This window comes from Centroberyx affinis, unplaced genomic scaffold, assembly GCF_046629955.1.
Source record: "Centroberyx affinis isolate AG114_WGS23_722 - 3 ecotype Tasmania unplaced genomic scaffold, CSIRO-AGI_Caff_v1 ptg003213l_1, whole genome shotgun sequence".
Lineage (NCBI taxonomy): Eukaryota > Metazoa > Chordata > Actinopteri > Beryciformes > Berycidae > Centroberyx > Centroberyx affinis.
Genome location: NW_027281250.1, coordinates 74,607 through 89,859, shown reverse-complemented (window position 1 = coordinate 89,859; position 15,253 = coordinate 74,607). Strand labels below are relative to the sequence as shown.

The 15,253-nt window shown below is 42.2% G+C and overlaps 1 protein-coding gene across 1 annotated transcript; it reads left to right on the top strand.

Moving 5' to 3' along the window:
- Positions 1–923: 923 nt before the first annotated feature.
- Positions 924–14,953, top strand: LOC139660102 (1-phosphatidylinositol 4,5-bisphosphate phosphodiesterase beta-1-like). The gene is made up of 12 exons (XM_071538159.1): positions 924–1,023; positions 1,219–1,313; positions 1,767–1,906; positions 3,349–3,384; positions 3,767–3,876; positions 4,137–4,246; positions 4,665–4,824; positions 5,240–5,316; positions 6,471–6,560; positions 6,721–6,778; positions 7,614–7,700; positions 8,586–14,953. The coding sequence occupies exons 3-12, from the start codon at positions 1,768–1,770 to the stop codon at positions 8,895–8,897; spliced, it is 1,179 nt and encodes a 392-aa protein (XP_071394260.1). The 5' UTR covers positions 924–1,023; positions 1,219–1,313; position 1,767; the 3' UTR covers positions 8,898–14,953.
- Positions 14,954–15,253: the final 300 nt, after the last annotated feature.

The following is a 15,253-nucleotide window of genomic DNA, read 5'->3' as shown; positions in this document are numbered from 1 at the left end:
CTCACTATATATTCTAATCCAACCTGCACCAGTGATCTCAGGCCAGTTCCTGACCGATAAGAAGGTGGGCGTGTATGCGGAAGTGGAAATATTTGGCCTTCCTGCCGACACAAGAGGAAGTACAGAACCCGAACGTCCAATGGGAACTCGCTGGACCCCGTCTGGGAGGATGACATGTTCGTCGTCAATAAGGTAGCGCACACACACACACACACACACACACACACACACACACACACACACACACACACCTAGCTTGTTCCCTTCCTTTTCTGACCATAAAGGCATATAAAACTGTTACTTTTTTGCCAGAACAGTCTCACCGGTAGGAAAACATTTCAAGTCATTTTTAGTCATTTTCCCTACAATGTGATTCTCAAATGTCTTTCAAATCTATTGGTCTTTCTCTCATTCTCTATCTTCACCTCTCTCCTTTGCTAACTCTTTCGTTCTTTCCCACTTAACTAACTTACATCTCTCCAGGTGGTCCTCCCTACCCTTGCCTCTCTGAGGATAGCGGGTTTGAGGAGAACGGCAAGTTCATCGGCCACCGCATCCTCCCTGTGTCCGCCATTAGACTGGTCAGTACACACACACACACACACACACACACTGGCCAAGTATCTTAACTGCAAGCAACTGGAGGGGTCCATTTGTTTTCCATGAGCTGAGCACTGATGGCAGTGGTTGCTGGCTTTGTCAGCAAGGAAAATTTAGCTGTGCCATTTGCAGTACAGCAAGCAATCAGTGTTTCCCGGTCAAAGACTTAATTGCATAAAAAAAATCTCACATAAGTCTAGGAATGGGCTTATTATCATTGTCAGACACAGTAACACCACTTCACCTTCTCCTAAGAGCCTGTTAAAACACTGAGTCCAACAGACAGTGGTTAGTTACGTGGTTCTGTGTGTCTTCTAGGCTACCACTACATCAACCTGAAGAACGAGCTGAACCAGCCCCTCCTCCTGCCCTCCCTGCTGGTCTACACTGAGGCTCAGGACTACATCCCTAATGAACACCAGGGGTAAGAACAGCACACTTCCACTACACTACCCATAACCCCTGCTTCTGCCCTCCTGACTGGTCTGCACTGAGGCTCAGGAAGGCAAAAGTCAAAGTCAAGATGATACGAGCTCAAAGATAACTGGCATTTATGTACTCTGGTGTGTGCGTGTGTGTGTGTGTGTGTGTGTGTGTGTGTGTGTGTGTGTGTTCCAGAGTACGCAGAGGCCCTGACCAACCCCATTAAGCATGTCAGTCTGCTGGACCAGAGAGACAGACAGCTGGCTGTTCTCATAGAGGACATCAGCGAGGTGAGACGCTTATGTCTGTGTGTTTAACAATAACAGTCTAATCGACCCCCCCTCACTCCAGGGTGGTCAGAGCGTGTGTGTGTGTGTGTGTGTGTGTGTGTGTGTGCATGATGTCATTTTTGCTCATGAAGAGTATGTTGGAAGCCTTGGGCACTTCTTCACTGTATCTCTTGATCAGTAACTTGCTGTTACTCTCTCTCTCCCCTAGATTTTTGTTTTATCTTAGTTATTTACTTATTATAGTTTTATAAGTAGAAAAAATAGTTGTAGTTCAGTTTTAGGTTTTTCACAAAGTCTTGTTTTTATTTTTATTTCAGTTTACAACAATGTTCTTAACACCTAGTTTCATCTTAGCTATAGTTTATGATAACTTTAATGTATCTCTCTCTCTCTCTCTCTCTCTCTCTCCTCTCTTCACTCTCTCTCTCTCTCTCCATCCCTCCCTCCATGCAGCATGTGCCAGACCAGCCCAAAGAAGGGGAGACGGAAGGAGAGTGACATCATTCAGGGAGGTCGACTCCCCTCCCCCTTACACAACCTGGCCCCTGCCTCACTGGAAGAAGTCTCTGACATCATCAGCCCACCTGGACCAGGTAAATATATTCCACCTATGAATTTATGTACACACAGACAGAGTGCGTCATAAACTGACCTTGTTCTGTCACTTACTGACACACACACACACACACACACACACCACACACACACTCACACACACAGACAGACATGCTATATAAACACCCACACCTCCCTTAAATCCCTCTTCTCCGCACTGATTCACACTTGTGCTCTTGTGTAAAGAGACTTCTGCATCCTAAATCAATACAAAGTCAACAGAGGATTCAAAACACCAGAGGCACCACTCAGCCTTCTACACTCAAGCTAGCACAAACAACCAAGATATTATTAGGGATGCACCACTACTGGTATTGGAAATAAGGCTGATAGGTTATAGGCTAAAATGGAGTCAGTTTTCCCAGTACTAAAATCACATATCAAGAAGAGCCATGTGTAAAATGCCAGAAAACACCTCCAAACTAGTGGTTTAGCTCTATACAGCCATGTAGTGGTAAATAAAAAGGTGGGTACACAAACTGCAGTAAGTGATCATCATAGGGCAATCAACCTCCAATAGAAACAAAAAGCAATAAAGCCTTCAGCACATTATTCATTTTGGCTTTTTCCCTCCCTTATATAACTTCCGTCAGTTTGATACCGCTTACGATGATGTGTACTATGAATTTACATCATTATGATTTATGGCAGCCTAAAACTGAAGTAAAAGTAAAAAGTAAACTGAGTTTATGTGGGTTTACCCTCAACTGTATCCCTGGGTCTATGTGTAAAAAGTAATAGATCAGATCAGTATGTGGTGTAACATGCTGTGTGTTATACAACACTACCAGTCCTTGTGAGACACATCCTTTCCTCTTTGACACCATGTAAAACAGTAGTGCTATAAGGCTTTACTTAGTCTATTCAACCTGAATTGTGGTATATTGTTGGGCAGCAGGTTGCCAGGTTGGTTTGGGAGCCTGGTTAGTAGTCAAAGGGTTGGTGGATTGTACCACAGAAGCAGCAGTGTCCAATAATGCTGAAGTGCCTGTGAGCAAGGCTGCCTACCTGCCATGTGTGTTTGTACCGTCAAGGAGCGGTGTTGGGCGTTAACATTAGCTAAATACTGTGATTCAACACAATCAGCAGTTGCTTGCAATGTGTCTGTGGTTGTATCTGCACTGCAAAAATATCCATCTTAAGTCTAGTTTAGGTCTTGTCCAGCAGTACTGGAAACAGTTGAAGTTATCTCACCCTATTTTTCATGTAAGAAAAATAATTTTAGGACTCAATACAAGATCAAATTATGCTTTAAACCATTAAACCCATGAATATTGTTTTGTTGCATCAGGCAAGATGTGTTCTGCTGTTTACACCTGATCCATTTCCCCATCGTCCATTCACACGTCTGTCTGCCTCTCCTCCTGCGCGTCTGTCCTGTGTGGTGTGTGTGTGTGTGTGTGTGTGTGTGTCTCATCAGGTCAGAAGGAGGACCTCATAGCCACTGTTCTGTCAGGTAAGGTCATTCCAGCACATCCATTTTCACCCAGAAATGTGCTTTGTATAATTTTCTGTTTAAGCAACATTTAAGCATTAATTCAGACATAAGCAACATTTAAGCATTAATTCAGACATAAGCAACATTAAGCATTAATTCAGACATAAGCAACATTTAAGCATTAATTCAGGCATATTGAACAGTCAAATAAGTAAGGAAACAATTTACATTTAAACAATATTATGATGATTAATTAAAGTATTTGGTTTGAAAATATGTACTACATAAAGGCACATAATCATCAACATCTATGTTAATTTCTCTCTCTCTCTCTCTCTCTCTCTCTCTCTCTCTCTCTCCTCTCTCTCTCTCTCTCTCTCTCTCTCTCTCTCTCTCTCAGACCTCCAGGTCCAGTCTATAGAGGACCTGAAGCAGCAGAAGAACTATGTGAAACTGCTGAAGAAACAGTGCAAAGAGCTGAAAGAGCTGCACAAAAAACACCTTAAGAAGGTACACCACACACACACACACACACACAAATAATGATATACACATAAGCATTCATCAAATTCACAATTTGTCCACTCAGCAATTTGTATATGGAATTCTTCATCTCTATATAAAACTAGATGTGAACAATAAATGTTATAGCATTTGACACAAGTTAAAAAGATTCACAATTCTGTGTGCTTTTATTTTGTGAATCAAATCTGTATGTGTTTGTGTATATCTGAATTTGTGTGTGTGTGTGTGTGTGTGTGTGAGTGAAGGTGTGGACTCGGAGTAAGGAGCAGAAGAGTCGGTGTAACCAGCTTCAGTCCGACACCCAGAGGAGACGCAGTCAGATGGAGAAAAACCTCAAACGCAGCCTCAAGAAGAAGTAAGGAGGGATGGAGGGATGGATGGATGGATAGAAAAATTAAGAGAGCAGAACAGGGAGAACAAATCCTCAAAGAGTATGAACAGAGGATGTAGGAAGGGAAGGAGGAAAGACAAGATGATAAGCATGGATGGATGGATAATATAAAGACAGAAGGATAGAAATGAATGAATGAATGGATGGAAGGAGGGAGATGTGAAAACAGTCAAAATGTCTCAAGAAGAAGAAGCAAAAGAGATTGTAGGGAGGGAAAGTTTCACTTTTATTTGTACAGGAAAGGTAAAAAACCCCCCACAAATGATGATAAAATTGCAGTTGACTAAACCTGACCCAGTTCCATAACTTGTGTTTTTCCTGTATGTATTTATGCATTTGTGTGTGTGTGTGTGTGTGTGTGTGTGTGTGTGTGCGCGTTCAGCGAGTCCCAGGAGCCGGTGCAGAAGCAGCTGACAGCGTTGGATCAGGAGCTTCAGAAGCAGACGGTCCAGCTGAGGGAATGGCAGATGCAGGACCTCCTGAAACTACGACAGCAACAACACACACTGGAGAGAGAGAAGAAACAAACACACCTGCAGGAGGTAGGGAGGACACACACACACACACACGCACACACACACGAGAAATACACACATATAAACACATAAAATTGTACGAGGAGTGCATACAGAAACACGCTCCTCTTAGGGGCAAACACACACACATATGTACACACACACACTATGAAAGTCATACAAAGGCAAATACACACAGACAGACTGACACACCCCATTCCTCCCAGACATTTGCATACACACACACTCACACACACAGCGACACTTTCCTTCTATAAATCCCTGAATATATACACACATACAGAGTGTGATATAAACTGACCTCTAAGAAACTTTGTTCTGTCACTTACTTACACCTACAAGAGCTACACACACACACACACACACACACACACACACACCCCGATGCGCTGACCGGCCCTGTGCGGCGGTGTGTTTTCAGGCCTTCCAGAAGCTGAAGGAGACGGCCCATGAATGTCAAGCAGTGCAGCTGAAGAAGCTCAGGGAGACCTGTGAGAAGTAAGTGCTGCTTCTTCACTGTGTTCGGTCACAGGTTAGAAACTACAAGCAAACATTTGGACAGGAGGAACTCACTGGGGCCCACTGGGAGACTAGTAAAATGTTTGACGTTGTGACAAGAGTGACAACACCTCCCTTTTTTTGCCTTTATTTCTTCTTCTTCATATTATTATTACGACCAGCGTCTTCTGCTAATCTTACTGGATTTGTTTACCTTTCTATGGTTACGGTTCAGCTTCAGTGTAGCCGTGATGCTAGCTACAGACGTTTCTATGGTTACGGGTCTGCTTCAGTGTAGCCCTGGATGCTGGCTACAGACGTTTCTATGGTTACGGTTCTGCTGCAGTGTAGCCGTGGATGCTGGCTACAGACGTTTCTATGGTTACGGTTCTGCTGCAGTGTAGCCGTGGATGCTGGCTACAGACGTTTCTATGGTTACGGTTCAGCTTCAGTGTAGCCGTGGATGCTAGCTAGAGACGTTTCTATGGTTACGGTTCTGCTGCAGTGTAGCCGTGGATGCTGGCTACAGACGTTTCTATGGTTACGGTTCAGCTTCAGTGTAGCCGTGGATGCTAGCTAGAGACGTTTCTATGGTTACGGTTCTGCTTCAGTGTAGCCGTGGATGCTGGCTACAGACGTTTCTATGGTTACGGTTCAGCTTCAGTGTAGCCGTGGATGCTAGCTACAGACGTTTCTATGGTTACAGTTCTGCTTCAGTGTAGCCGTGGATGCTAGCTACAGACGTTTCTATAGTTACAGTTCTTCTGCAGTGTAGCCATGGATGCTAGCTACAGACGTTTCTATGGTTACAGTTCAGCTACAGTGTAGCCATGGATGCTAGCGACAGACGTTTCTATGGTTACAGTTCAGCTACAGTGTAGCCATGGATGCTAGCGACAGATTTTTTGGTGGAAGCCTGTAAATTACTTTAGCTTATGATAAAATCATGGCCAAATGGTCATGGTCAAATAGCTGTGTAATAGGTGGGATAATGTACTAATAATAATGTACCAGTCAATATAAACTCTGCATTGCGTCAGGAAAATCTCATGATGATCTAAGTGCTGAAATGATTAACAATCTTCTACCAAAGTGAAATCTGGCATTAAAGTTGTTGGATGGATGTAATGTTGATACTGTGACTGTGTGTCCAGGGAGAAGAAAGAGCTACAGAAGATCCTGGACAGGAAGAGACTGAACAGCATCAGCGAAGCCAAGAGCCACGACAAAGACAAGGCCGAAGCGTAAGTGTGTGTGTGTTTATGTGTCCGTCTTTCTGAGTGAAGCTCGTGATGTGTATGGGATATTAGGACTGTCAGAATTATTCTCATTCAAACTCTTTTTCTCCCTTTTTTTCCCTTTATCTTTGTCCCTCTCTCTCTGTGTCTTTCTATCTCTCTATAGGGAACTGAATGAGATTAACAGGAAACATATTCAAGACTCTGTCACCTTAATCCGCAGGGTAAGTATACACAGACACACACACACACACACACACACACGCTCTTATCTCCAGTAGTCCTTGAGAGTGTCCATTTATCTACTTCTCAGTACATTTTTCTGCCTTTGTCATCAACTTTACTCTCTCTCTCTTACTCCCTTCCCCCCTCCTCATCTCTCTATCCCTCCACCCTTTTCTTTCTTCCCTCCACAAATGTCATCGTTTTCTCTCCCTCACTTATTTGCCAATCTCTCTGCTTCCTAATCTGCCTTGGCCATCCTTCCCTCCTTCTCTCCCTCCCTTTCTCAACCCATGACTTTATATCCCTCTCATATTTTCTTTTCTTCCCTGCTTCCACTTAATCCCTCCATTCTCCCCTCCTCATTCTGCTGTTCACTACCTATCTACTTCTCCTCATCCTCCTTTCTCTCTATCCACTATCACTGCTACTCTGTCTTTCTTCATTGCCTCCTTAAATCTTCCTATTATCCTTTCTTTCTTAATTGCCTGCTTCCTAAATATTCCTCTTATCCTGTCTTTCTTCCTTATCTCCTTCCTAAATCTTCCTCTTATCCTTTCTTCCTTCCTTCCCTCCTCCTAAATCTTCCTTCATCCTTTCGTCCTTCTTTACCTCCTTCCTAAATCTTCCTCCTGTCCTTTCTTCCTTCCTTCCCCCTTCCTAAATCTTCCTCCTGTCCTTTCTTCCTTCCTTCTCCCTTCCTAAATCTTCCTCCTGTCCTTTCTTCCTTCCTTCCCCCTTCCTAAATCTTGCTCCTGTCCTTTCTTCCTTCCTTCTCCCTTCCTAAATCTTACTCCCTCCCTCCCTCCCTCCCTCCCTTCTTTCCTCCCACCCCAGTTGGAGGAGGCCCAGACCAGGAGACAGGACAAGCTGATGCTGAAACAGAGGGAAGTGCTGCAACACATAGACGAGGACCATCCAGTGGTGAGCCCACACACACACACACACACACACACACACACACACGCACACACACAGACATACATACATACTGTATATATACACATACACACACACACACACACAGTCATACCTCTGCTTGAAGTACTGTTATTTTTCCTATTCAAGAGCTAGCTTTTTTTCATTAAACTTTATTTACCCAGGGAAAGTCGACTGAGCACACACATGCTTTCTTCCAGCAACACACTGATTCACATTCGCAGCTGGGAGCTTTCCAGTCAAGGGCACCTGGATGGTAGCTGTTGAGGGAAGGCAGAGTGCATGTTCACACTGTTCAGCTTGTTTCAGACTGCCAGTGCCTTTTTATACATGAAAGTCAGTGGGGAGCAGCTGCTTTGGAAAGGCACCCCGTCTCAGTTTTTTTTTCTTTCTAAAGTCGAACAGTTCAACTTTTTAGAGGAATGACATTGACCACTTTTTTTGCGAGCCGACTACTACTCAGAATGAAAAAGAAGAGGCTGACAGTGTATGACAGCAGCAACCAGAGTGGAAATGGGGAGAGTATGGGTAGAAAAGAGTCAGTATATGGAGCACACAGGCTCTGCTGTGGGAGTTTCTGCTTAGTGTTTGAGATTTGGACATAAGTAGTTTCTGCTGATAGTGGCAGCTGGTCATTATGGAGACAAAGTGAACATCCTGTGACCCTCATTATCAGCATAAAATGCAGTTAAGGCAGCGGTTTTTCTAGTGTCAATGCACCGTCACTCATTCACTTTCCCCAAACGCACTTTCACGTTTGACATCAGTGATTATGAAGTTTTGAGACTCAACATGGAAACTGGAAACATTTCTGACTTTTTTTTCTAACATCTCTTGTCCTCTCTTCCCGTCTCGCCCATCTCTCTGCAGCTCCAGTCTCAGCTGGAGAGGGATCTGGAGGCGGAGTTTCAGCACCTGCCGGAGGAAATCCGCCAGCACCTGCAGGCGGAACTCCAGAGCAAAGGCCTCCGCAGCGACGCCCTCTTCTCGCCCTTGTCCAATCACAGCAGCCCCAGCTCCGGCTCGGGCCCGCCCTCCAACTGCTCCACGCCCTCGTTCCCCTCCACGCCCAACCGGAGCGGGTGGAACAGGAGCCTGGACAATAGCACCGCCTCACTGGCCGACTCCACTTCCTCGTCCACCACCCCCGTCCTATCAGAGGCCGAGATGTCGTTCAGTTAAAATGAATCCATGTAAAAAAGAAAACAAACGCATACACTCAACTGGGGTCTATAATGATAATAATGTGGGATAGTAATGATATGGGGTATTTACTTTAACTAATTTTATTCTTTTTTGTTTCTTTTGTTATCACTTGTTCTTGTCTACAGAGCTTTATTTTTGTTTTTTATTTTGACGTTGATGTTTTTTTGTCAGACTATACATCATGCGTCTTGTTGGACGATTCCATGAGTCAAAAACAACTTTTTTTTTTTTTTACATTTCCTCGTCTTTTTTGCCTGTTGCTTTTAACATTTTATACCCTTTCATAATGTTTTCTTTTCATCATTCTCATTTTCTTCCAGCCAATCAGCATTCAGCTAACTCCACTTTAACCTCTTTGACTCCCTTTGTTGTAATGGAAAGCTTTAAAATGTGTAGGGAAGAATAGGCAGGTGGGAGAAATGTTTGGTACACACTGTGTTTCTTGGTTCAGGCTTTTTATTTTTTGAGAACTGCAAGTCATGTGGTTGACTTTGTTAATGAAGTATTTTAATTATTCGTAACATACAGATTTCTCCAAAGCCTGGGCTGATGTGATTCCTTACATATGATTGGTCCAAGTGATTCTCAGTTCTTTTTTTTTTAATGAGTTTACACAACATTTGACCTTTTGCATTGCTTTGTCATGGGTTGGACCTATAAATACATCGGGAACTATGTAGAACATAGCCTCTGTATGCTACAAATGAACGGTCAGAATACTTCTGCAATCAAGGAAACCACATGTCTTCTCCACTCTGTCATAAAGATCAAAACCCAGAGAGGAAATTCTCAAGGAATTTCAGTGCTACAGTTTGAGAATTTTAATCTAGCAACCAAAAGCTTTTATAATCAGAAATCAGGAAAATTAAGGAAAACACGGTTTGAATTTTTAAACTTTAACATTTTTTAAAAATCTAAAGTTTTAGTTGTAATGGCAGTAGCTGACCAGCAAGGGGTGCTGCTGTCTAAACTGTGTGTTTTAATCAATGGCTGCACGTTATTCAGCCAGGTTATCCTATGATACACACACACACACGTACACACACACACCCTGTCTAGCCAGGCTTTGCAGCGTCATTGGTCAGGATAAGTCTCTGGCCTTTAACCTCCAATCAGAATCCAGGGTCAGGAGTCACCCATCTGGACACACTAGTGTGTGTGTGTGTGTGTGTGTGTGTGTGTGTGTGTTTAAGCAAAGAAGGGCGGGGAGAGAGAGTGATGCAACACTTTGACTTTCTAGAGGCATGTGTGTAAGCAGACATCTCTCTCTCTCTCTCTCCCTCACACACACACACACACACACACATGCACACAGATAATCATGGACACTATGTACCAAAGAGCACACTGTGCTGATGCCTCCATGAGAGTGGTGTCAACGCACCACACACACACACACACACACACACACACACACACACACACACACACACACACACACACTATATTGGTTCAGAGGCTAAAACTCTCCAGGATGAAGGGCAAAGTGAATAAGTCTTTAAAATCCCTGCTTCATCCAATCCACTCTCTGTTTGAAAAACACACCAACACACACTTTAGAGAGGAATCTTAATAATTTTCCAAAAATCTGAGATTACCGAACTCTGCAAGGGTATGTGTGTGTGTGGGTGTGTCAGAGGTTAATCTCATGAGAAGACATCTGCTTTTTTGGGACTATAATACCTCCTACTAAATGGAAAGTGTGAAGCTCGACGCCTGTGTCTTTCTGTGTGTGTGTGTGTGTGTGTGTGTGTGTGTGTGTGTGTGTGTGTGTGTGTGTGTGTGTGTGTGTGTGTGTGTGTGTGTGTGTGCGCGTTGGTGCACTTGGCTTTCCTCATTCGCACCCTGGTGAAAGACATCATATACTGTAGCCCAGGATACAATTCACATATTTTCTTCCTGTGATAATAGACAGTTCAATCATTATTGATGATGATTTAAAGCTGCACAAGGCAAGTTTTCTATGTAAAAATCATCCATCTTACACACAGCAAGTGACCAATCAGAACTTCCCTCCAGAGAAAGCTGGACTCTGCTACACTAGACACTAATAAGAAGACATTTAGGTCCGAGGAGTGTGCAGTTTACTGACATTTCTGGATATCAAAGCCTCAAAATTCAAACAGATCTCTCACCAGTGTGAAAAATCCAGCTTTAGTAGAGACTAAAGTCTAGATTGAATTGTCTACAGTCATAGGAATAAGCTATGTACATTCTATTTTAGGGGGAATATGCCCTTTAAAATATACTGCACAGTTCATACAGCACGCTACAATATTCCACACAAACCAAAATATCAGACGTATAAGATTGTGACACACAAACCAAACGGTACTTTAACTTCAATATCTGCCTTTTCTGTCTGTCAAAGCTTCTTGTTTGCATTTTGCATTTCGTTTGCTCTGTTTTCATCCATTACTGGATAGCTATGTTTTTCCTAAGCTAAGCAAAATGTTAAAAAGTTTTCTTTTTTTTCTTGTTTTTTTTTCCAGTATGAGGGGTATAATGATGGGTCTCTGTGTATATGTATTCAGTGTATACGTTTAGTTTCACATGAATTTTACTACTGACCACAAGTGCTGGAGAGAGAGGGAGGAGGGAAGGATGAGGAAAGACGGGATAGTGACTGTTTTTTAGAAGTAGAGGTGGACAGTTTTTTGTTTGGATGAGATTCAACTGCTTTCTAGAAAGTGAAAGATAATAAAACAAGTCCCCTCTTGTTCTCTCCTCATCCTCCCATCTTCCTCCTTCAATAAGCACTGGCTGCCTGTCTGTCTGATTATCCCCCCCCCCCCTCCACATACACCCCTTGTACTCCATTATCATCAGAGTCATCATCTATTTAAATGGTATTTTAACAACTTTTAACTTTTTCTTTTGTTATGAGTGATTTATTTAAGTTGTCGGTGCAAAGAGGCGTCTGCGCAGGTTGCTAGAACAACCGGCGGTCTGTAAACTTTATTTGTGGTGTCACTTGTGACTGTTGTTTCCTCAATGCCTCAAAGCCATGTTTGTGTGGAAAAATATGACTTTAAATCAGATTAGCCAAGAGAGTGTCCAGCCAAACCTGATGTCAGATCAACCATTCAAAATGCAGTTTGTAAGTTTCATGGAGCTCTGCTTCGTCCTGCAACAGGGTTTCTCAAGAGCTGGCATCCAGGTTGGAGCTCACACATCTTTTTTGTAGCCAGTGTGTTTAGTCCATAGATGACCAGTAGGAAGCTAGTGGGGTCGCCACTTTCCTAAGTTCTTAATGTTGTGCAATGAGAAGATTGTGAGCCATTTCCGCTCTGGATGTCCAGTACAGAGTGTGCAACAGTGTGTATGTAAATCCTGTTGAGATGTTGCTATGCTGTCTCATTTTGTACACCAACAGCTAAAGGGTCTATATGTACTGTAGTAAACTAATTACTGTACACCCAGAGGTGAAGCTGCTACCAATCTCCCACTGCAATATAAATCAAAAGGCTTATTCGCCAAAAAGTCCATGCTATCCTCCCAGGCAGCAGAACCAACGACAACACTGTTGAATGTGTGAACCCTGCTTAAGTTAACCAAAATCAAGCCCATCTCAAGTATTTAAAATAACACTTCTAGTTGTCTTTGAATCTGACTTGTACATTATAACTAGGTACTCAGAGTTTTATCATGTATTTTTGGGGTGAAATATCCCTTTTTTTTCAATAACGGGATGTAAGATAACCCCCTTTCAGCTGAGAAAGTCTTTATGTTGTTAATGCACTTTTATCATTCTCTTCTGTGTTTTTTTAATGTTTGTAAAAACTTTCCTTTCCCTGTGACCTGGACACCAATACAACCACTTTCCAACGATTTTTACCTTCGTCTAAAGTTAGTTGTTTATTTTTAGTAGGTACTGGACCTGGGCAAAAGAGTGGTTGAGCACATTTTGAATATTTGAAGAGAAGCAAAGACACGGGGAAGGCTTTATTTGCACTTGAGCTTGGAATTATTCGGTTCTACCGACATTCAGAAAAGCTTTATATATCGGGGTTTAAGTCATCACATTCCATAGAGCCAAACTAATTTAAGATGTCAGCCAAAACCTGACTTCAGCCTCGTGTAAAGACCTGATTCTAGAGTTACATTGTATAAATGACTCATTCTTTACCAAAATGTCAGCTAGAACCTTAGAAATCCAAGGTCACGAATTACCTGGCAAGAGTAATATTTCCTCACAAACCGCAAGTTTTGCCAGGAAGTCTGATGAAACCTCAAAGCTAACAACAGGACATGGAGTGCATTGCAGTTTCAAACAAACTCCACAGGTGCTCATGGGATAAGAAAAGTGTAATTTAAGAGAACCATAAGAAAAATATAATTCTCATGTGTAAAGTTATTAAGAAAATCTGTAAGAAAATGAAAAATCTCAGAAACCACTAGTGGTTCAAATGCTTTTTGCCCTGGTCTGTAGGCTCTTACTCTATTGTAGAAACACAGGTTGTTGTTTCTAGATTAGCTGCCAGTGGCTTTAATTTTAGAGGTAGGTGCAGAAATGTGAAAAAATTACAAAACAAGACAGTTCACAGGTGGAACTGCTGGATTCATTTATGTAGCTAAAGTCAATAGCTCAGTAGTGTGTTGTGACTGTGAGATAAAGTTCAAGTCTTTTTTTGCTGTTGAATCATCTGCTGTACAGTCTAATATGGTGTTTTTAGAAGTTTGGCCCATTGGTCATCTTACCCAATATATGAAAAGAAGATTTGCGCCAAAATCATCTCTGTGAATCTGGTAGATACTTCTGTAGATAGGTGACTAGCGTTTTTTTTTAGTTTTTTTTTAACTACATTCAATAGCAGAACACTCTTCCTGTGAGATTTGGAGCAGAACTTTCAGAAGAAAGTTAGCAAAGTTAGCTAGACAGCTAAAGTTTTTGCACTGTTGATTCGTAATGGACTTCACTAAAGATGAAGATTGAGACTTTGCTTTCACAAGTTATGAATCTACAGGCCACAGAATGAACTTTGGATTACTAAAAGGCCTATCTTCATACTTTAGATAATGCTAACCGCCTATGATTACTTAACATACTATATGCTAAACGTTAGCTGTGCACCGGACAACTATCTGCCAGAGACACAGAAATGATTTTGGTGCCAATCATCTCATCACATATTGGGTAAGGTGACCAATGGGCCAAACTCCCAAAAAACTCAGTGTAGTCCTTTAAAAGATGAATATGAGGCAACCATAATAATAACCATAATTAGTTATCAGCTTTTGATTCTGGGTACTGGCCTCCATGTTAAACAACAACAAAAAGACCAGCTTTAGTTCACTTTCCTATGTGCTCAGACTTTGGACTGTACTGCTTTGACACAGAGAGGAGAGAGAGGCACAGTCGGCATGCTAACGCCGTTAGCTAGTTTCCTACCCGCCAGAATGGAGCCTGGGGGCGGATTCTTGTTAGCCTTGAGCGTTAGCCTGTTCTTTCTGCCCTGCTTATGTTGAAAACACACATTTAAACACACACACACACACACACACTCACAATATCATACTTTTAATATACTCTGACACAATTACAGCACTATACCATTAGACGCTATGCTCACTTCAGCATTACACACACACGCACACACACACTTTCTCCTCGACTTTACTCTTATTAGACATTTGGTCCGACTCTCTCCCTCAGGCCCACCCTAAGGCTTCTGGATGTCATGTCTCTCTCTCTCTCTCGCTCTCTCTCTCTCTCTCTCTCTCCCCTCTCTTCCTTCCTTTCAGTTTCACTCAATCATGAGACACATCTTTTACTTTTTGACAAATTAAAAGTGAAAGCAATGTTTGGACAGTTCATTAGAGGAGGGAGAGAGTGGGAGAAAGGAAGCATGCGATATAGATTAGACAAGCTATATAGTGAGCTTTCTTGACACTGTATATGTAGTGTATGTGACCGGCGGAGTTAAAGGGAATACTATACAAAGATCCAGATGTAATATTTTATTGTTCCTTCATAATTAATATAAAGTGTATAACTGAACATCCAATAATAAATACCCGACTTTGTCTTACAGAGCTGAACCTCGGCTGTTTCTTGGTTTCTTTCTGACTGAGATGCTTTATATAAGTGTTACATGCATTAATTAGGTCATTTCTGCAGTTTCTTCAATACTTTATTTTGCTGCAGCATTTTGGTCTTAACTTCCACCTTAACTTCCACTTAACTCCCATTCATTTGTAATGGAAAGTTTCTATTATTCACCACTCTTTGCTGTCTAATGTGTTTTGAGCTGATTGAATTTGACATTGAATTTTAAGGCAAAGGTTTTCCTTCCACTCTTTTTTCCCTCTAATTCAGAGGTGGGTGGTGC